This window comes from Harmonia axyridis, chromosome 5, assembly GCF_914767665.1.
Source record: "Harmonia axyridis chromosome 5, icHarAxyr1.1, whole genome shotgun sequence".
NCBI classification, from domain to species: Eukaryota; Metazoa; Arthropoda; class Insecta; order Coleoptera; family Coccinellidae; genus Harmonia; species Harmonia axyridis.
The window spans coordinates 5,517,098-5,540,685 of NC_059505.1; the positions used below are offsets into that span (position 1 = coordinate 5,517,098).

The following is a 23,588-nucleotide window of genomic DNA, read 5'->3' on the forward strand; positions in this document are numbered from 1 at the left end:
ATTTATATAATATTCAGAGAATCGGTTTTGAATTATGTATATTGGTACTGTTTCATTTCTATTATTAATACCATAATTGATGGGATCCGGTATCCGATACGATCTTGATCAAACTGAGAAATGATTCAATAAATTCTCGATAAAGATCATATCTGCTTCTCAAACAATTCAACACGAAAAATGACTCCTGTTCAGGAAATAAAATTAGTTACTTCACGTTGTGAAAAAATGTTGTTTCCAACATCAAATGATTTAACTATGTTTATTGACCTTGAACCATGATGTTTGGAATTATTATTCTACTTAAAATGTAAAACTTCTGCTCCATTGAACACGTAGTCTTGAAATTATTCGAAGGGTTATATTTACCGAACCCTTAATCCGATTATGATATAAAACTGCTATAACTATAATTTCAATTACCGTCTTCACACAAAGAACTACGCCAGTCGTTTCAGAAACTGAAAGTTACTGATGTGAGAACATTGTTGTCAAAACGGCGTTATGTAGAATACAGACACTACTGATATGAACTCGAAATTATTCATATTGGAATCAAACTTCAAAACAAGTGGACCTAGAAAGAAATGGGCCGGAAGGAATATTTTCAAAGGAATCAGATCAAACTCATCAGATATCTCTCATCTCCCACATCAAAGCTGATTGGGAACGTCATTAGGGATTCTCGCTGAAACCATTAAATCCTATGTGCACCTCCGCATCACATATCCTTCACAGGATCTTCCTGTCTCTGAGAATGTACTTCACAGCATTTTGATCACAGTAATAACACCCCTAAAAACACATGAAAGGTTTTGTGACATCAGTGTTCAAAGAGGTGGAGCATGGATAGCGATGATATATTTTTTCATACCAAATGATATTCAATTATGTCCATTTATGAACTCAAGTGTAGCATTCAAGATTCGAATCAACCCTGCAATTTTCAGTTTCCATAGGTCCTTCCTAAAGTTTGAGTGCGGATTCGTCATCAGCAAGTCGAACTTCATCCTTTGAGACCATTTACAACTCCAAATTCGAAGGTTCGAAGACATAAGAAAGAAGTAATTTTTATAAGATCTAGAATTATTATTATGCATTTATTTTTATTGAGCGATGCATTGTGCTATTTCTGCATCTGAAACTCAGTCATCCGTAAATGAATGCAAATTTATTTTTATCGCGGTGCGAATTTATAATCCAGAACATAATTAACGGCCTCAATAATACTTTTTATGAGACGTCGTATATATTTGGTTAATCCGATAATTAATCTACCTTTTATGAATTTCAAATGGACCCGTCTGAGGGCACTTATTGCAGGTGGCTACTTTAAATGCGAATTTTATGCCTCTGTAGTTTCATGGACATTAATGATCACCTGTCACAATTAGGTTAGGTTGTTGACATTTGCGAGGAATGGCGACGTGGTAACATATGTGGGTACATTGGTGCTGAAGAAATTATAAGTGTCCATTATTTTATTTAACTAGGAAAAAAAACTCGAAGGGCTGATATTTCTCAACTTCTTCCATATGGGGAGAAAAATAGTTATTTATTATACAAGGGAAAAAAGTATTAGATTTTAGCTCGAGGTTATGTTGTCTCCCGACGCGAAGCGGAGGGAGACAAAAAACCGAGAGCTAAAATCTAATATTTTTCCCGTGTATAATACACTATTTTTTTCTGTGACAGGAAAAACGACAATTTAATAGTGAAAGAACATATTATTAAAATATATTAAAGTCAGAGTGTTATCGATATGAATTTTGAATTTTTAAACTAGTAAGCTGCAAATAGACCTGCGTTGCTAAGGGAAACTTCAAAGTAATCAAATATCTGTCAATTTAATTTTGTGATTTATTTCAAAAATTACGAACTCAGTAATAATTGTTTAGTGGTTATTTTGTTGAATAATATAAAGTTGAAAAATGTCTGATTCCGAGTTTTCTCTAACTCCACTGGAGTTGATAGAAGCAGCGCAAGTAGCGTCACGAAAATTATTGCCAGCTAAATCGCGGAAAATTTACGAAACCGCGTATTCAAGATTTATGGAATGGAAAATGAAAAAGACATGCAGTTCTTTCTCGGAGATAGTGTTATTGGCTTATTTTTCGGAATTGGCACAACAACAAAAGCCATCAATAGTGTGATCGAATTATTATTATTCCTTTATCTATATGTAGATAAATATATATCCGGGAAAAAAGTACTCACTTTTTTCCCGGGGAAAAAAGTAATTCCGTGAAAAGTCATATTTTGTTACCTGTCAACAGAGGTAAAATGTCAAATTTTTTTCCCGTCACAGAAAAAATGTACTTTTTCGGATAGAATTTATATTATTCTATTGCTAATGAAAAACATTTTCTCGTTTTTGCAGCCATTCTTGGAGCTCCCGGTTTGGAACAATCGATAATGAAACAAAAATATTAAACAAAATAGATATTTTCTTGTTCATAGAATTTTGTTTGATGAAGCAAAATTTTTCATTCAACAATTTCATAAAACAGCAAATTGTGATAGAATCTACCCCAATTTGAAAAATTCAAAAGAAATACATAATAAATAATCAACATAAAAAGATAGATTTCAGAAAAACGAAACCATATCAATTGGCACCCAACGAGGGGCGCCAATTGATATGATTTCGTTTTTTCTGAAATCTATCTTTTTATGTGAATTATTTGAAAATTTCATTTTCATTTTTCGATTATGACTAGAATCCACTCCAATTTTCACAATTTGAATGAAATAATAAATAATTTACATAAAAAGATTTCAGAAAAAATGAAATCATATCAATACATATTTGAATGCTTCTCAATTTATTTATCGATTGAAAATAAGAACTGTTAAACAGATAATAGTGTCAAAAGACTGAAAAGACCGTACTACAGGGGACTCATTTGACTCATTGGAGCCACCAATATTGGCAGAGAATTTTCAGCTTGCTCCGTCTAACGTTCGGTTATTTAATGTCCAACGCCCGAACAAAAGTATAAACTAAATTCCGTATAATTCCCATTCGCCGAAGAACACTCGATCCCAATAATACTTGGCCTTCCATGAGGGAGACATCAAAACCCTATATAATTTTTTTTGGCCAGGGTCAGTTTTTATTCGCTGTTAGAGCGGCACGTCTCATTCGGATTTTGCCGGGCGTATTGGAATGGAATCTTATTACTTACTTCTCTTTTTTATTGCCGCTACCGTGCTCTCCTGCGGGACCGAAGAGGCTGCGGGAAATATAGATGGCTATAAGTTATATCGAGAAAACACGAGATTTTATTGGCTAGAACGCCCGGAGGAAGATTACGTGAATTCTGAGATAATTGTTACTCTTAGGAAGAGTAGCGGAATTGTCTCTCCGACTTCTTTGATGTGTTTTCTTTCGTGTCGATAAATGTTTTTCGAGGGTATATATGAAGGTTGTCTCAAAATTAACTGTCAACTTTTGGAGGTTTATTGCTGAAGGGGTTATTTATTATATTTCTCTATCAATAACAATGTGGAAATTGGTTAATGTATGTAACAAGGTTTGTGTAAAGTAAACAAAATTATGGAATAGTAGAATAGATACCCTCTTGAAGTTTCTTGGTAAATTCTGTTGTTAGTGATATCTTACTCTTTTCCTATTGTAGAATCCTTGATTCTAGTTATTAGATCATAAACTGAATTTTGTAATTTTTTTTATATTCTTGAATTTTTCATCTAATTGGTTGAGATATTAACCTAAAACTTTGCAGAAAGCTTGAAAACCTGAAGACAAAATATCAACCTAATCGAATTTGTGATAAAAGAATTTATTTATTATGTGAACTACTTTGATTGCGCCGTTTTGCAATAGATGGCTGTACCGGTAAATAGTACTCGAGATAAATAGATCGTAGATAGTAGTAGTGGTAGAGAGTAGTAGATGGTAGATCATAAAGTTATTTTAGATTAAACATGTCAGCTTACAAGCCAAATTCTCGTCATTTGCTTCAGTATGAAGAAATCTTCAGCTGAGGCTGAAGAACGTGCCAAGAATGGTTTCAACGCTTCAAGAACGGTGATTTTGACATCGAAGACCAGCATGGCGTTCGAAAAGAGAAGGATTTCGAAGATGTAGAGTTGGAGGCATTACTTGATCAAGATTCGTGTCAAACGCAGCCAGAATTGGCAGGATCATTGGGAGTGACGCAACAAACCATTTCAAAACGCAAGGTCATGAAAATGATTCAAAAACAAGGAAATTGGGTGCCGTACGAGTTGAAGCCGAGAGATGTTGAACAGCGTTTGTTTGCTTGTGAACAGTTGCTTGCATGGCAAAGACAGAAGGGATTTCTTTATCGCATTGTGACTGCAGACGAAAAATGGGTTCATTACGATAATCCCAAGCGCAGAAAATCATGGGGACATCCCAGCCATGCTTCCACGTCGACGGCCAAACCGAATATTCACAGTTTCAAGGTCATGTTCAGTATTTGGTGGGACCAGCTCGGCGTAGTGAATTATAAGTTGTTAAAACCGACTGAAACAATCACAGGCGATCGTTATCGAACGAAATTAATGCGTTTAATTGTATCACTTTTCTAAAAACTCGTTATTTTTTGTCTTCAAAGAAAGATGTTCATACAATTCAAAAAATATTTTTCTATCTCTTCGTACAAACTTCTTGAATAAAGCCTAGGCGAATGCCTAGGCGCAAAGAACGCAATATATCCGCCCTAATGGAAATCTTCTGTTCCGATCCAGTCTGATAGAAATATGGGGGACATTAATGAAATTTCCTCGGTAGTCGAGATGTGAATGGAACCAAAAATAGAAAAAAATCGTTGATTTCCCTCAACCGGGCGTTAATTGCACATCGCCCGGGCGTAACGACGCGCCGCCTTCATCGATAATATAACGTTTCGACTGAAATTGATGAAGTGCTCCAATTTAATTCCATATATATTCGCGCTCTATTCCGGGGCGCCTACTGACGAATTGGATCCAGGCCCAAAGTGAGTTGAAGCCCCGGGATATCGGTGTTTATTGTAATTGGACAAAATTGACGATTAGCGCGACCAAATGACATTTTCCGAATCAGTCCTCTGCCGATATCCGACGTATTAAAATGAATTCATCAACGCCAACGATGTCGAGTTATCTGCTAAAGGTTAGGGATGAATCGCATGCATAATCGAGTTATATCGGCAGTGAGCGTTATTGATTAATGATCAATTGTTCCATCTCGTTTTGGGAGCTCGTTCTCCAAACCGATCGGTCTAGCGCTCGGTCTAGCGTTTGGTCGTATCTCTCGAATTTGATCCAGGTTTGGTCCGAAACGATAAGGTTTGATTCATTGATGATGAAATCTTCGGCCAAATTCGAATCTCTCCGTCCATGAACGATAAGTGACGAACGAAAAGTGCTGGGTATTTGAAATTTATACTCTAAAAATAATGACCGAGGTGAAGTCAAGAGCTTTTGTGCATTCGTTCGTCCATGTGCCAATTACCCCCTAATCAGTCGGAATCTACCCTGAAAATTTCAAGTTTCTAGGTCTTTGCGTTCGAGAGTTATCGTTTGTTCGGCCGGACGGAAATACTTCAAATTGATGTCGGATTTGTTATCATTGAGTCGATAAATATGGTTCAGGGCCATTTCTGCCACAAAATTCGAAAATTACAGACATCAAAACGACATGAAGAGTGAACTGTTCAAGGAACAACAATTCAGAAAGAGTTTTCTGGAGATCAACTGAGATATTTGCATTAATTTGTTTGGAAATGCATGGAATTCACAATATTCCTATCGCAAATGCAATGAATAACCTAGTGGTCAACCTTCTAAAAATATATCCAAGTATGTCTTGACCTCTTTCGCAACATGGGGTCGAGCTATGCTATGTCGTGCTGCAAAATCACTTTATCATGTCTCTCGTTGTACACTACGCCGAACTGATCCCACCAAATATTGTACATAACCTTGGAACTCTGAATATTCGGTTTGGCCATCGACCGGGATATCCCCATGATTTTCTGCCCTTGGGATTATCGTAATGAACCCAGTTTTCGTCTCCAGTTACAATACGATGCACAAATTCTTTCCGCCTCTGCCTTGCAAGCAGCTGTTCACAAGTAAACAAACGCCCTTCAATATCTCTTGGCTTCAACTCGTACGTCACCCAAATTCCTTGTTTCTGAATCATTACCATGACTTTCAAGCGTTTTGAAATGGCTTATTGTGTCACTCCCAATGATCCTGCCAATTCTTGTTGTGTTTGACACGAGTCTTGATCAAGTAATGCCTAAAATTCTGCATCTTCGAAAACCTTCTCTCTTCCACAGCCATGCTGGTCTTTGACATCAAAATCACCGTTCTTGAAGCGTTGAAACCGCTTTCAGCACGTTCTTTCACTAATAGCGCCCTCACCATATGTATCTGAGAGCATTGGATGAGCCTCAGCCGCAGATTTCTTCATATTGATATTCAATCAAAAAATAAAAACTTTACACAAATAACGAGAATTTGGCTCGTAAGCTGACATGTTTAATCGGGAATAACTTTATGAAGCAGACACAAATCAACTAATATTCCGATGCCGTTATGTTTACAAATAGCTTCTTGTATGATATCTACGATCTATTCGACTATCACTTACCGCTATAGCCATCTATTGCAAAACATCGGAAGCAAAGTTGTACACCTAATAATAACAATGAAATTTTCTTCTACATTTGCATATCAATTCTTATCCCCTACTAGAAATAACAAGTGGCAGAAATTCTGTTATTGAGCGAACTTAAGACGATGCAGACTCGCCCCAGTTGAACTTTCCATGTAAACACATAATCAACAGATTCCATCCCTGTTTTCTTCCACTCGGTATTACGTTTACGCACGCTCCTGTACATTAATCTCGGGTTCACGACTACCGCCGTAGAATTTTATTACGTTATTACGCTCAATTACGTGATTATCTTGCTTATTATTTATTTTTATTGCTCGAGTCAATTAGAAGTTATGAATCTACGAAAGAATGAAAAATGCAGGATGTTCGGACAGGTTGATTCACTGTTTGAGTTCGCTTCTTCTATGCTTGTTTTTCGTCACGATGTCAGTGTTTTTAAAAGTTTGAGCCGTGATTGGTCTCATTACGGCTCAAAGGACAAACATTAACTCGCTGAATGACTTATCAGTAAAATATTTTAAAAGCGGCGTGTTGTAAATAGGGATTCACGGCTTGGCTTGATTTTCAAGCTACTTGGCTAGTGCTTGACTTGATTTCTAGTCAAGCTCAAGTCAAGTAGTAGTATTTCAATCTCAAGTCAAGCCAAGTATTTATTTCTCAAGTCTTCTTCTTCTTCAAGTATACGAAACATATCAAGCCACTTAATTTTCAGCAGTTTTATTGTGTCACAACAATAAAAAAAATGATGAAATGAGAAGGAACCTTGCGAAAATCACTTTCATTTATTGAACCTATTGAATAAAAGAACGGATAATATCAACTTTTTTGGAATAGAAACATAAATTAAATCACTATAAATCATAACTTGATTGCTTGATTCCAAAATTTTCCATCCAGTTTCTAAGGCACATGATGCATCTTATAGATTTGTCGCCTAACCTATTGCTGGTTTTTGTAACTGTAAAAGCAGCTCTGGAAAATTGGTTTTCAATAGGAGCTGAAGATGCTGGCGTTCAAAAAAATCCTTTGGTTTGGAAGGATATTTCTGAAACTACCAAAATCTACCAATCGATTTCATAGAAATGTGAGAAAACTACCAATATAGTCACACTAACGAATGCTTCAGCCTCTCGGCGCTCAAGGAATCCCCTTATTTAGTCTAAGCGCGCACGAGATTGCAGAAATATATGCTGTGCGACGCGTTCATATAAAGCTCAAGTAATATCAAGTAGCTTGATATCAAGTCAAGCAATGAATATCTGAAATCAACTCAAGTCAAGCTCAAGTATGTAATTTTTCACGAGCTTGATTTTTAAGTGAAATAGTTGGTTAAAATATCAAGCTACTTGGCTTGATGAATCCCTAGTTGTTAACTTCTTTTTGGTTGATCAATAATATTCCAATTTTATTGTGTCTATTTTAAGCCATAACTTTTATTTTCGATTTGTAGAATTTAAAACTTATGGTGAAACGTATGTCCTGATTCCAATGAGTGATTGGAATATGAAGAATTATTTTTCTGTTAAGGAAACACTTCAAACGATTCTTGGTTCTAATCGGAAAAGATCCTTCAATATGCACAAGATATACTTTTTGGCAATTATTACAGGTTAACTTATAAACTAGAGTATAAGTATTGTCTTTGTTAATTCTGATGAATATACTGAGGTTTGAATTTGCTTTGAAAGAAGTTTTTAAATTATAGTTAATTTCAATATTTTTCAGCAATACCTTTGGAATAATTCTATATAATTTTCAAATATTAAAGAGTATATAATTTAAGAACGAAGGTACTACATCAAAAGATAATAAATGCACATTAACCTGTAATCATCACCAATATTTAGTCAGTCTGAAAGAAAGGTTATTTCTCAATCAAAAATTCTTTGGTCCTAGAGCGTTTTTTTAAGCGTTTTCGTGGTACATCTGGATATTTTTATTGTATAAAGACTGAAAGATGAGTATGTTCACTCCGATTAGATGGCCAATGTTGCCATAATTTATGCCAACCTCGTCACATCTACCCACTTGATACTGCATAGTAAAGCATCAATTGTTGAATGTTTGATCAAGATGCGATTACACCGATGAATCCGTGTTCGACATAACTACATGTTAAACCAAAGGAAACTCTCTGTTACGATTCGACCAGTATCCCACCGAGTTATTATACACGGGAATGCAATAAATTTTATTTACATACGTACGAACTGAAGCATATTTGCCTGAAAGGAACCGTCGAAAGTTTAAAGAAAAACGTCGAAGTTTTGATGTATCGTCCGGCTGAGGCCGAAAGAAAGGCAAAACAACATTTGTTTTCGACATGTTGCTCGAAAAAGAGGAGACTTACAACTCGCCCCGTTTCCGATATTGAAAAGTTCTATTTTTATGGGCTTGTCCAATTTCCTTGGAAAGGAAGCTTTTCCGCGGTATGCGTCAATATCGGTGGAATTCAGGGGTTCATGCCCTTTCCTTTCTTGTTTTCCAAGGGGCCCCGTGACAGAAAATTTCATTTCGCCTGGTACTGGCGAGCATAATGGAAGGACCCCGTACATTTAGTTAGGGAAATGTCTTTCCGTGAATTTGGCTGAATTTTTAGTATGTTGTAGTTCTTGATGGGCTGGTAAAAAATGTTTGTATCCACGAAGCTCAAAAATGAACAGTTTTCTAGATATGGAGCTTTGAAAATAGGTTTTTTTTCAGTTTTCACGATATTTGATCATCAATCTGAGAGCTTTCATTGGTTGGGATGAAATTTGGGGGTTCGGTGCCCAGAATCCGACTGAGAAATCGTCTTCCTTAGTTATATTAGACACAGGTTATGGAATAACTTTTAGAGGGATTACCACCACGTGCTTTTCCGCGTATCAGTCAAACAATATAGGTATCCATTCAATTCACCTCTGGCGTTTCTGCGATGACCAAAGTTTGTACGGTGTACGAAGTTGTACATTCACTTTATATATTCGTTCTCTCTACGAAGCTTATAAATAGAGGGCAGCACTGTACGACAATCGATTATTTTCTTCACAAAAATTTGTCATGATTTTTGTAGGAATTTTTTCAAGAATATTTTTGAAATATACTAACTGACAAAGAAACTGTACCATTCAGAAGGAGCTGTTCAAATTTCTATTTTTTTTTGTTTAAACATAGATAGTATAGCAAGGAGTAAATGATTGAAATTGGAGAAAAAAATCATAAAGGTTTTTTCATGTGAACAATTTTTGTTACTTAATTATTGTAGTCGTTTTTTGCAAGTTTCCTGAATTTTTCAACAAACCAGCTGCTCGAGGAGATCCAAAGTCGATGTTTACTTGTTGTTAAAATGCCTAGAGCACGTGTATACGCGGAATTACTCGCCAGCTAAGAGAATTTGAAATAGGTCGAATTATTGGTCTACGAGAGGCGGGATTGTCATTTCGAGAAATCGCTAAACGTACAAACAGAAATCCAACAACTGAGACTATGAGATTTGGTCAAGAGTGATTTGATAATGCCCAAAATCGAAGAAGAGTAGGCACTGGACGTCGAAGGAGCACAAATGAAGTTCAAGATCGATATCTAAGACTTTTGACCAATAGAGACCGATTTACGACAACTCGATCTTTGGCTGATGAGTGGTTAGGAGAACAAGGCCATTCTGTAACTGTATGAAATATTTACAACCGGATAATCTCTTTTGGCAGCAGAATTATCGACCCCATCTTGTGATACCTGTGGCGGTTGAGCATTGCCGGCAACGATTACAGTGGTGCAGAGAACGTCAACATTGGAATGTGGAATGGTATCAGGTCGTCTTCTCTGATGAATCTTGATTCTCCTTGGGTGCACATGATGGCCAAAGAAGGATTAGACGACGTCGGGGAGAAAGACGTGAACCCCAGTTTGATGTTGAGGGTTATGTACACCGGACAATAGGCGTTATGGTATGGGGTGCTATTGCACATGCAAGTTTGTCACCTTTAGTCTTTATCCGAGGTAACATGACAGCGCTGCGTTATTTTCAAGAAATAGTGGAGCCATATGTTCTCCCTTACCTTAACCGGCTTGAGAATCCAATATTTCAGCAAGATAATGCCCGATCTCATGTTGCCAAAGTTAGTTTAAACTTTTTCGAAGCGATCCATGTGAATATTTTGCCATGGCCGCCGAGATCCCCCGATCTTTCACCCATAAAGCTAGTTTGGGACATCATGGGTAGAAGGCTTGGAAATGTACCAAAAAAATTTTTAATTTTAACAGCTCGTTCTGGGTGTTGCAGTTTCTTTGTCAGTTGATATATTCGGATTAAGTTATTCTGGCCCCTCTTTAGAAATTACCCAAAATATGTCAATTCTCGAAAATGTGAGTTATTCTGGCGTTATCTTGTAGCATGAAAAGTTGTATGGAAAATCTTGGAATTTGTATTTCATTTCATACCCAACCTAGACAAGTGTAGGAAACATTATGGATAGTGGTACCACTGGTACCTAATACAACTGAGGGAGACCATTTCTCTATCGAATTCTGGGCTCCCAACATTCGAATTATTTTCCAACCATAAGAGAGAGCATGAACACTGCAAGAATTCGAAAAAACATTTCAAAGCTCCATATCACAAAAACTGTCAATCCCTGGATCATTCGTTGTTAGGATTAATAAAAATAAATGAGTGAACTAGCTTTTTCTCAAGCAGTAACCAATTCCTAGAAACGGTAATTACTACTAGTGTCGTCTATAAAATGATAAATCATTTGTGAAGGACGAAGATGGCTAATGAATGGCTTTCAGTTCCAATAAAACGTCTTGTGAAGCGAGCAACCATTCGAAAACCGTTGGACGTTGTTCATTTTCGTTACACTGTTGGATTCTGAGCTATAAATCACCTTTCAACGTAGTCAACTGACACTGATTAGTTAATGAAGTTGTATTTTATTGAATAGCAAATAATAAATGAGAAAACTTATTTAGTATTCGACACACGTTAATGCATTCATCTTCTGGATCAGCTGGATACTGCATTGATTTATCTGGAAATTTCCTATTTTAATTGAAAAACATCTCCTGAATATTTAACACCCACTGTGATTTTAAATGGTTGATTGTGCTGGTTATCTATGTATTACAGGTGTACAGGTGCTTTTTCGGAATGTAATGGATGATGTTAATATTCAAATTTTTATAGTTACTGGTTTGTAGGAATCCATGTAACATTCTTGGCTAGATTCTTCACTACTATATAAATTTTGTTCAGTAGTCGATTTTATGCTATACCAAGCTCTAAAAATCGAATTATAAGCTATAACATTGGCCAATAATTTGATGGATGTTGATGTCATCTGAAAAAACACGATCTTTCGCAAAACCTCACAAAAAAATCCAAAGGTAATAAATCATAAGGTTTTGGTGGTCAATTTACATCGCCGAAACGAGAAATTACGGATGCTTCGAATTTTTGTTACAATGAAGCCAAAAAATCTTGCTGAAACCAAATTGTATATCATTAATTTAAAGCCAAAAAAAATCGATAATCATCTGGCAATAGCGATGAAAATTGAGAGATTCAGTAATACCTTCTTCATTTTTGAAGAAGTACAGGTCAATCACTCCACTACACCAAATTGCAAATCATACAGTGACTTCTAAAGGATGTACTGGTGTTTCAAAAGTTACATAAGGAAAATATGCTTCGTTGCTGAGGAAAATTCGATGCGAAAAATCATCCTCCAAACGTTGTTGTTCAAAAACCCAATCGGCATATGTTCTACGCATTCCATGGTCAGTTGGCTTTAGTTCTTGTGTCAAGTGAACCTCATTAGGAAATATATGCGAAATAAGCCATAGCGTGCCGTAAGAGGGGCCCAAATTTTGTGCGCGCCGAAGAATGGATGAACTTGGGTTTTTCTCAACACTCTCTACAGCAGAAATATTTTCGATAGTGCGTGCTTTTAGATTCTCGTTCTCGTAGACCTCAAGACATCAGTAACAGATCCAATCTCTTCGAATTGTGTCACTGACTCACCAATTGTGTTCATATGATTGATTAGGTCGACCATAATCTGGCCGTAATACACAAAATGTACTTGCCATAGAATCATAATTTTTGTAGTGAATTTTCACAATTTTCACACGTTTCCTCTATGGGCTCAAAATAAAATAGATCTTTCATCGCCTTTTTCCGAGAAAAATAATTCTTCTAGACCTTAAGGTCTGTTCATTGTGAAGGTCTCCTCAGTGGGGTGCTGCTTCTTGGGAGATTGAACTCCAGTTATCGTTTCATCCTAATGGCCTTCTGCTTGCTGGTTTCCCAATGCTAATCTATTATGGTCCATTATTTCTACTTGGTCTCGCCAATATCTTCTCTTCTTCCTCCCCATCTCGCTATATCTTCCACTTTACAGAGAGATCTTATATCGCTATTTCTAACTCTGGAACTTAATGTTTTTCCTGCGATGGTTTTAAGAGTTTTCATCTATCATGCTCTTAGGATGTACTTCGTTATATTTGTGTCAGCTCGAGTCTCGTTACCATAGGTTAGGACAAGTCTAACACAGGATTTCCATCCATATGCATATGCTTGTTTGATCAAGCAATATCTCTTAGACAGCCAGATATTACAGAGGCCTTGTTGACCTGTGACTTGATGTTCTCTATCGGATTATGATTGCTGGATATGTCCGCAAGGTAGCGAAACTTCATCTCTTGTTCTACTTTCTTTTCATCTATAACTATTTAACATTATGATGGTTCCTTCGAAAATGTCATACATATCGTGTTTCCAATAAATATGGACATTTGAAACTTCTGCCGATTTGATGGAACTTTTGTACTCGTTTTTGTAAGTCGTCCGCGGTTTCTGCCAGAATAACTGCGTCATCCGCAAAGCTTACCTAACAGCATAAATAATACTTATACTTCACTAAATATTCGACTTGAATGTTTCATGCGGGCCATCCTGTAGGTGACGGCAATGAACATCCTAGCCGGATAGGGAGCAGATGTGTCCCATCATTACATACCCATACATTACAGTTACCATCCATCAATGGCCGTCCGCCATGTCGGCCACCATAGAACACCGTGATTTATGCTTTCGCCACATAGAGACCGGTCTTCTTCGATGAGCGTCATTTGACGTACGTCAAACCGTCCGCTATTTCCGCTACCATCGAAGAACGAGTTCTTCCTCGACGTCGCGGTGTTTATATTTCATTCCGTGATTTATGTAACGGATTGATTTACATGTTTCGGATTGGCGCAATAAACATGCGAGTCGACCTCGGTGCTATAAATCCCTCCGTGTGTAGACGACACCCCGCTAGGTATGACGCGACCGGCAGGATGCTCCCCGCCTAGTCAGATGCTGCGTTGGCTACTAATTAGTTTTCTATGATTCAAGAGCGGGAAAAACGGAGTTGGCGTGAACATGGTGCCGACAGAGGCCGGGAGATGCCTTACAATGGGCTCGAAGACAGTTTTTGAATTGCCTTTCCGTGATGTAGGAATACCATTCACATCCAATATTTCCTAAAGAAAAAAAAAATTATTTCGGTTATACTCTCAAGTTTTGAAGCAAATCACGACACCACGAGCGAATTTGGAAGGATTGTGGTGTTTCATTGCGGAATCGTCAGTTCGGCATTGGATGATCCCTGCCAAATACACCTTCCATCTCCATAGCGGAGCATGGTGAATTTGTTGTAGCAGGATTGAGTTATATTGCAAGCGATGTCAATCTACTGGGAGATGCGTTCAGTGACTTAATAAATCACAGTGTGACACGCGAGGTCTCGTTTTGGATTGGCTGAGCCTAAATATGGCGGCTTCTTGTTTACATTCTCCGTTTACGTAATTTTTGGGGTTTATTCGAAATGTAAAGCCTATTTTATCAAGTCACAAAAGTATTCTTCAGTTGAATGAATTTTTTCTATATACAATAAAATACTGCCATTGCGTATCATGTGTCTATGCTGAACAAAGAAAGTAGAAAAAATACACTGGATTCTGGTTCACAATCACTAAGACTCTAGTGAACAGCAAACAACAATTACATTAAGGCAACAATCAATCGTCAGTAGTAATAAATAATAAATAAATAATAATAAACCTTCAAAGCGACCCAAGGTAGGCTTGTATTATAGACATAGAATAAAATGTTATATCACACATGACTGTGTTAGTTACACTGAAGAGGGATTACCACTACGTGGTTTTCGCATATCAGTCAAACTTTGGTACTCATTCATTTTCCATCTGGCGCTCCTGCGATGACCAAACTTGTACGGTGCATCAAGTTCTACATTCAATTCATATTATTTCTTTTTTCGCAGCAAATAAGTAGAGGGCAGCACTGTACGACAACTTCCACGAAATATAATTTCACCCCTTCTGTGATAATTTTTGGCAGGTTTTTTTTCACGAATATTTCAAATTTTTTTACGAAAAACGGAAAGTAACTAAAACATTTTTTTTCATTCACTTTCTTCCATGTAGATTATTGTTCAAAGAAATATTTTGGAAACCCCATAAATTCGGTGATTTGTAAGAAAAAATATTTCTAATTTATTTTTGAACTGAGCAACCATGTGGTGGTGTTCCTTCGTAAAAGTGACGCCATTGGACCTGATAGGTGTATTTCATACTCTGATTCAATTTAAAATTTCAATAAATTCAATGTTCGAATTAAAATTACACGTTCAGGAAACATTTCATGCATAATAGCAATTGTTCCGTCACTTGTTGAACAATTGCCCACATTCCAATTTCGACCATAATAATTATTGATCCTAGCTCGGTAGTGCAATCTATTAACCGTAGAAGATGCACCAGCCTCATTTTCGAATAAGTAAGGTACAATCACACCACCAGCACAAAAACCGCTTGGTGTTTCACGACGACCCTAAAGTGTTTTAGTTTGGCGAACTGTAAATGCACCATTTTCACCATTTTTGTAGTGAACTTTGATAATTTCATTGTTTTGTTGAAGCGTGTTTGTTCCCTTTTCAGTAATGACGTAGTTGTTATTTGTCATATGTCAAAAAGTGAAGGATTCAAAAATGACAGCTGCCCAGATAGCGGGCTTTTCAAAATGAAACCTCTTATTGTAAAATCCTCAATATAAACATATGAATATCAACGGATACGGGTGGATCCCTCTGTTGTGACCGAAAATACTTTGAAGAGAATGAGAACAGAAAAAACATGCAACAAATTTTAATTTTCTAGAAATATTTATTTTACCGTATAACCCATTTAAAATTATTGAACAGACGAATGATCCCAAGATTATTGTTCGAATCTTTCTTGTAAGATAATAATGTTATATTTCCATTTACTTTGATATTGCGAAACTAGTAGTTTAAATTTATATCTCAACCCGTAATAACAAAGAGAAAGTTTTCCAATCAAATGTTAGGACACTTTACGTTACAAAGAAACACTGCTTGCAAATTGGATATTACACGCAGATATTTCTTGTTAATTCAATGGTAATTTATAAATCTTGGTCAAAGCCGATGTACTGCCTCTAGGAATATTACAATAACAACATGACTACCGTGAGAAATGACAACCTCTCCTATTCCTCCCAGTTTCAGAATCGGTACAATGCGCCTTTTTTCTATCAGATTAGATAAATCCCTGGTACAGTGTCAGATTGTATTCTACCTCCGTCTTTCAATAACAGTAAAATACCATAATATATGTCGTCCTTTAACCTCAACCGATAAATCCATTTATCTGCAAATCTGACAACGTTGTTCCTATTCCGTGGAACCCCACGGAACAGCCCCCACAGAGACACTAATTGGTTTTCGATCTCTTTTACAGCAAAAAGTCAAGTTCTGGTTCGCCACAGGTGGTGCCGGGTTCTGCCTGAGCAAAGCGCTGGCTCTCAAGATGATGCCTGTAGCCAGGTAAGCGATTGTCTCCGTTACATTTAGTGGTGTATTACAGCAAATAGAAGTTACTTCAGGAAAAGTCAATTTTTTTTTCTCAGAGTGATAAACATCGATAAAGGGAGCAAATGTCATTTTCATAAAGCAAATTTTGTCCCCAACATTAACTTTCAAATTTAACATGAAGCGCGCGGAAATTAAAACATATCAGTGATACGATATTTCACTCAATTCGCGACTTTATCCACAAAGAACGTACTTCTTATCTCCCATAGTGAATCAACGTTTCATATCCACTCAAAATATATTGAGATGAATACCTAAATAAATCAGAAATTCAAAAAACAAACTTCAAGCGCGCCAAACCAAGTGAAACAACCGATGACACTAGGATAGCAAAAGTTGCTAAACCTTGGATTTCAACAGGTAGATACAGAAAATAATAATTATTCTGCTCATCACAAATTCGACAATTAGGAAAAATATCGGATTCCAAATATTCAAATTTGCATATTCAATCGGGAATTACTCAAATAAATATATCGCATTCAATATAATATAAATTCATATCGATATAGTAAAATTACGGATTTGAAAATATATTACAATCCGACAACGAAATCTAACCATGTTGGGGACATGTAAAAATTGCGTATACTCCCTCTATCTATGTGTATTACTCTATGACTTTTTCAATAATAAGTATTTGATTTTCTCGGAAAATTTGTTACAAAAAGTTCGAATTATAAGTAATTATAAGATCATTGCAATCAAGTGACCAATCTTGACTAAGTCAACATTTCATTTATACAGGGCCTGGTACTCTGGCTTTTCACGGATAATGAAATGTACGATTTTAGAGAAAATTTGGTTTCTTGGGTAGGAAACTCTACTCTATGGATCTAAAATATTTTCAGCTCTGCGGTGTTGCCGCTTATATCAAAAAGTACAGCAACTTCGATATTTCAAATAGAACAGCCTTGTATTATTATTATTTTATTCGGTTTTCCATAGTTCTAGAAAGTTGAAATTTGAAGTATGAATTACCAATATCCCGTGTGTCATATAATACGTCCCTAATCTTAAAGGGTTGTTCGAAATCAAAGGCTTTAACTAGAAATGCTAAAATAATAAGAAGTGCGTTTTTTCAAATTGAATGACCTGCATATCATAAGATGTATTGATAGAAAATAAAGTTTCCTTTCAGACGATTTCTTTATTGTAAGGTTTCCTAATTAGGTTTTCACTTCAATAGCAATATTGAGATACATTTGTTTTCGATATCCATGAAATAACTTAGAACTTGTAAAATATTCTCAAATCATCATAATTTGATAGTTCGACTACATTTCATAGATATCTAAAACAAATGTATCTTGATATTGGAATTGGGATGAAAACTTGCCTTCAATTGGAAAAATTCAATGAAAAAAACTCTGATTTCAAAATTTTCAATCGCATTTTCATACATTTCTTAACTACTTTGTTTTTGTCTGTGTATCGGCCTATTTGTTCAAATCATTGTCACAGTCTCAATTTAAATAATTGGTATGGGTATTCCATTTGAATCATTCCATTTGAATCGTAGATGGTCCTATACGAGTTTCAGTTTCTCCATGTAATTTGTACACATTGAACAAGCACTTTAGAATGCACAATGCATGTTGCGAATGTGTTAATTGAAACTTCTCGGCACATAGTAGTCTTGCAAGAACAAACATAATTATTGTGGATGGCTGATTTTCAAGGAGCGAAGGACGAGGAAGCTTAGTACCTATGTTTCTGTTGTTGTTTTCGATTGGAACTGATTTTTCGCATTAATGAACGAATAGTTCATATTGAAATATCTTTTCAACTATCCAACTTTATGTCTTTCATGATAGAGAACACTAGCAAATATCACTGCTGAATATATCAGGTGTTCCACATGACCACCGGATATTTCAGAGCAGGAAGTACATCATCGCATGAAGGAATTATGTACTCTTTCGAAAAGATCTGGTTGCGTTCGGATCGTTTGACAGGATAGTTTAATCTGATGTTGCAACTCTTCGATGTTATTCACTACGTTGCATACACTTAACTTTTCAAATAACCCCATTTCAAATTCAGGAATGAGTGAAAGAAAGAAAAGTACTTGAATCGGATGTAAAATACTCAATAAAAGTGCGTAAATGTCTTATGAAAAACAAATATTTGATACCGACTGAATTTAGATGTCATTCAAGACATCTGAAAGATGAAAATGAATCAATTACGTATTCGGTTGTGCTAGTAGATAATTTTTTCTTCGATTGTTTATAATGATACATATAGGAGTTCTATTTGCAAATTATTACAATTCCCACAATCTTTCTATTTTTCCTGTAATGATATATCAAAATAAAATTGGATATAAAAATTGTATATGTCCATGATAATTATAGTTTGACAACTTATAATTATCTGACAAAAAATCGGATATATTTATACCATAGACAGTGATAGCGACTCAGAAGTACTTACTCCTCGAGAAATAAGGAAGGTGGCAAAAATATTGATTGTCAGAAAATGCGGATGTTTTATTCGCATTAGGAATAATCACTTTGCTGCCTAGGCAGGAAAGTAGTTACTTCGCTGCCTTGGCAGGAAAAGTAATACTTTGCTGATTGATATGTGTCCGCAAAATCAATATTTGCTGTCAATTGGAGAAAAAAGATTTTCCAATAAGAAGTTTCATTTAGGCCCAGCTATATCTGGGCCTGCTTATATTTGAAAGGGAGATTTCTGAATCCATTTTAAGGAAAAACGTCATATGATCAATATCGTGAACATCCTTACTTTTCAGATAAAGGACTTTTGATATTTCACGAGTGAAAACTAGGTAATTCAAAAATGATGCAAATTTTGTAGTCACAGTTTCGAAAACTAAAGTACTTTTGATTCATCGTGAAGCACCATTTTCGTCGGCAATAGTGAAACTAGTGGAAAAATTTGAGCTCTTATGACAAGTTAATGATGTGAAGAATCAAAAGCGTGTGCGTTGCTCAAGAACAACTGAGAATATTGCTGATATAGTCCGAAGTGTTGTCGAAAACCCAGTTTTGTCGATCTTGGGAATTCAGCATTCCACAATACGATATTCTGCTACAAAAAAGGGATAATAAACTGAAAAAAAGTAGTAAAGCACTGATGTGGAGTCGAGACCTTTTAAGTGCTCGTCATCTATGCGCCAATTGCGTCCTTGGGGACCACATATTAGAATATAGGTACCTGTTGTGGCATGAATAAAGGAATGACTTCACATCAGTGCTACCCTAATTTTTGTACCAAATGGATTCCATGTTTTCACATCCTCGAGAAAACATGTCGAACTTACAGAGTTAATACCATTGAAATCAGGTGACCAATTTTATAACTTTCACTTCCAAGTTCTTATGTCGTTATTTCTTGATTTTTCCAATCTTAAACCGAATTGAACGTGTCAGTCGAAGAAGAGGAAGATTTTTTATCTGTGCTCCCCGTCTTTTTCTTCCTTGTGCGTCAGCTACTTTGTTCCACTGATAGATTACTCGGAAAGAGCTCAAAAATTCCATCTCATTTGGGATGACGCGTTTGTCCTTTCGATTTTTCGATTTTAATTGGCACCGAATTCCTCGTTTTCTTCCCATCGACAGTTTCGCAAAAAGCGGACTTTTGATTTTTTTCAATGGTCGTGGTCGGATTCCAGAAAGCTTACATCTTGGCGGTTTTTCAGGTACCGCTAGAACAACTTAAACTGAACGTTTGCGACAAAAAGAGCCCGACAGTTAGTCTTAATTGATAGATATTTGGAGACCTTCTACTAATTAAGTACGGAAGTCTTGAAATCCAGAGTAGAAATAACGGAGAAAAGAAATAAATTACGACGATCCAATTAAGCGGGATTTTGAATGGTCAATTTGTTGGTCCAAATCACAAATAATGCTCGTAATGACTTTTACGATAGTTTTATACTGGGGACTAAAAAATAAAGTTTCAGTATTTTAGGAGCTGATCTTCAAAATAAGTGAAAAATCTCATATAAATATAAGTCTGCAAACGAGCTGATTTTCAGTTTTCAAATTACCTACTAGCACAACCTAATACGATATTCGATCAATTTTCATCTTGTTAAATGAACTGCATCCGTTAGAAAAAATCACAACTAGCACCAAATATTTGGTTTTCATATAACATTTACGTACTTTTATTGAGTATTTTACATCCGATTCAAGTAGTTTGCTTTCTTTCACTTTGTTGTTAAAAAAAAGTTATCATTCCTGAATTTGAAATGGGATTATTTGAAAAGTTTAGTGTGTGCAACGTCAGTGAATAACATCGAAGAGTTGCAACATCAGATTGAACTATCCTGTCAAACGATCTGAACATAACCAGGTCTTTTCGAAAGAGTACAGGGTGGGAAGATTTCGATGTTTTAGCACTACAACTTTTAAACCAGAGGAGATGGACAAAATCTGATACCCCATTCTCGGTCTCTTTTTCTGAGAAACTAACACGGGTAGTATTCATTTTTGGCCACCTTCTTTTGTTCTCGAGTTATAAGCGAAAATTGGAAAAATGAAAGATATCAATCAGCAAATTATTACATTTCCTGCCTAGACAGCAAAGTGATTATTCTCAATGTGATTAAAACATTTGCATTTTCTGACAATCAATATTTTTGCTACTTTTCTTATTTCTGGAGGAGTAAGTACTTCCAGGTCGCTATCACTGTCCATAATATAAAAAGTTCCGGTATTTTTTTCAAAAAACTGTCAGATATTTCATAAGTGGTCAAACTATAATTATCATGGACATATACATTTCCATAGCAACCAACCATTCCAAAAATTGCGATTTCTATCAAATTTAGTTTTAATTTATCACTACAGGAAAAATAAAAAGATTGTGGGGATTGTAATAATTTGCAAATACGAAATCCTACATGTATCATTATAAACAATCGAAGAAAAAATTATATGTTTAACTCGGCAGCAAAATAGATTGTCTGCCTTTGCTGAATTCCTAGCCTCGCCGCGGCAGTATTTTGATGCCTAGCAAAACAAATAATTATTGTCTGACAGTGATAAAGAGCTGAATAATTTTGATCAACTCAATCAAATACATAAAGTTAAAGGAGTACGACGAATTAATCATTTTAAATTCTGATGATTGTCGCAATTTATTTATTTTCTCCGATATTCTTGTAGATTTCAACATTTCCGTTTTTATTTAATTAGTGGAACGTCTACAGATATCTATCAATTGAAAGTAACTGGGGTGCTTCTTTTGTTGAAAACATTCAATTTTAGTTGCTCCAGCGGTACCACAAAAACCACCAAGATGTAAACTTCCTGGAATCCATTTAAAAAAAATCAAAGCCAGCTTTTTGCGAAACTGTCGATGAGAAGAAAACGAGGAATTCGGTGCCAATTAAAATCGAAAAATCGAAAGGGCAAACGCGTCATCCCAAACGAGATGGAATTTTTCAGTTCTTTCCGAGTAATCTATCAGCGGAACATAGTAGCGGACGCACGAGGAAGAAAAAGACGAGGAGCAGCGACGCGCAGAGCATAGATAAAAAACCTTCCTCTTCGTCGGCCGAAACGATTAATTTAGTTAAAGATCGGAAAAGACATCTCATTATGAAATACTCGGAGGGTTTTAATTCCACATTATTCTAACCGGGGAGCTCGTTAGGGGCCGAATTGACGGAGGTCGGACGCATATTTCTGATAATTCGCAGTCGGCGGAGACGAACATCCTCTTTCTACGGGCGGGGAGATAAATTACTGGGAGGCCGTAGGTACATTCGTGAATTCGCCCTCTAATCCGACATGAAGTTAGTCGGAGAAAGGTTCGCGACCTTTCTAACCGCCTAGGACATAATTATCACGTTGTATTGATTAGGGGGCACTCTTTAACGCTTTATGTGCGCATGAATATACGCTGTAGCTACTGCTTTGATGTTTACTACTTCGGAAAAGTTGGTGTTAGCTGTTGTTACATATTCACCTTAATTTATTTTATTGCCTTTTGAGAGGGCACCTCCTGTACAATTCTTCTTTTTCTTCTGGTATCATGACCGTTTAACGATCGTTGGTCATCATGTTGGCTATCATGTTGACAACTTTTGCTTTAGTGACAGCTGCTCGAAAAAGTTGTACTGTAGATTTCCCGTACCACTGCCTCAAATTCTTCAACCACGATGTTCTCCTTCTACCTGGACCACGCCTGCCCAGAACGTTTCCCTCCATAATGAGATGTAAGATCTCGTATTTCTCTGGGTGCCTTATGATATGACCAAAATATTCAAAATTGGCGTCGTTTGATGGTTTTAACTCTTACTTCTAAATCTTTGGCCATGCGATTGAGAAGTATGTTGTACAATTACGCCAAAGAATAATCTTCTTCTTCTTCTTTTTTCTCAAGCTAGGAAATTCTCCCTGTTTGCTAAGCCTTGGCTACTCTACTCAGTAGATGAGGAAAACCAACTTTGTTCCCATCTCTCCGGTGGGCGTCCAGGTTTTCTTTTTCAATTGGGTCGTCCATGTTTGCAGATGTTTGTAATTCTATCTGTAGCCATCCTATCAACGTGGTCTCTCCAATTTCCTTCTTCTTTGCCTACTCCACTTGACAACTTCCTGTATACCTAACCTTTATCTTATTGACTTGCTGGTCTGTCTATATATCAATGTTATCCCTTCATTTCTACCGTTCTGAGCTTCTGTTTGGTTCTCTCTGTTTCTGCGCGTGTCTATGGCGTAGGTAATAATTGGGCGTACCATTGCTTTATAATTCTCACCTCACTTTCTTTGAACACGTATTTTTTTTGCCAAATCATTGTGTTCAGTTATCCAATTTATTATGGACTTCTGCATAGAGATCTCTTCAGCTGGGGATTTCCACTTCGAGATAGTTGTGATCGATAGTGATCGACTTGTGTTAACTGAACTTTCAAAGCGTTAAGACCTAAGTATTTTAGCAAAATGCGAGGTAATGTCCTTTGTGGGTTTCCTAATTGCCAAGATCAACGAGGAATCGACAAA

At 36.3% G+C, this 23,588-nt stretch overlaps 1 protein-coding gene across 1 annotated transcript in view; it reads left to right on the plus strand.

The window, feature by feature from the left end:
- Nucleotides 1-23,588, plus strand: part of LOC123679797 (fringe glycosyltransferase) — a 159,064-nt gene that overhangs the window by 87,850 nt on the left and 47,626 nt on the right. The window contains exon 6 of the mRNA XM_045617287.1: nt 16,472-16,557. Within this exon, the coding sequence (XP_045473243.1) occupies nt 16,472-16,557 (86 nt within the window). The remainder of the gene's footprint in view (nt 1-16,471; nt 16,558-23,588) is intronic.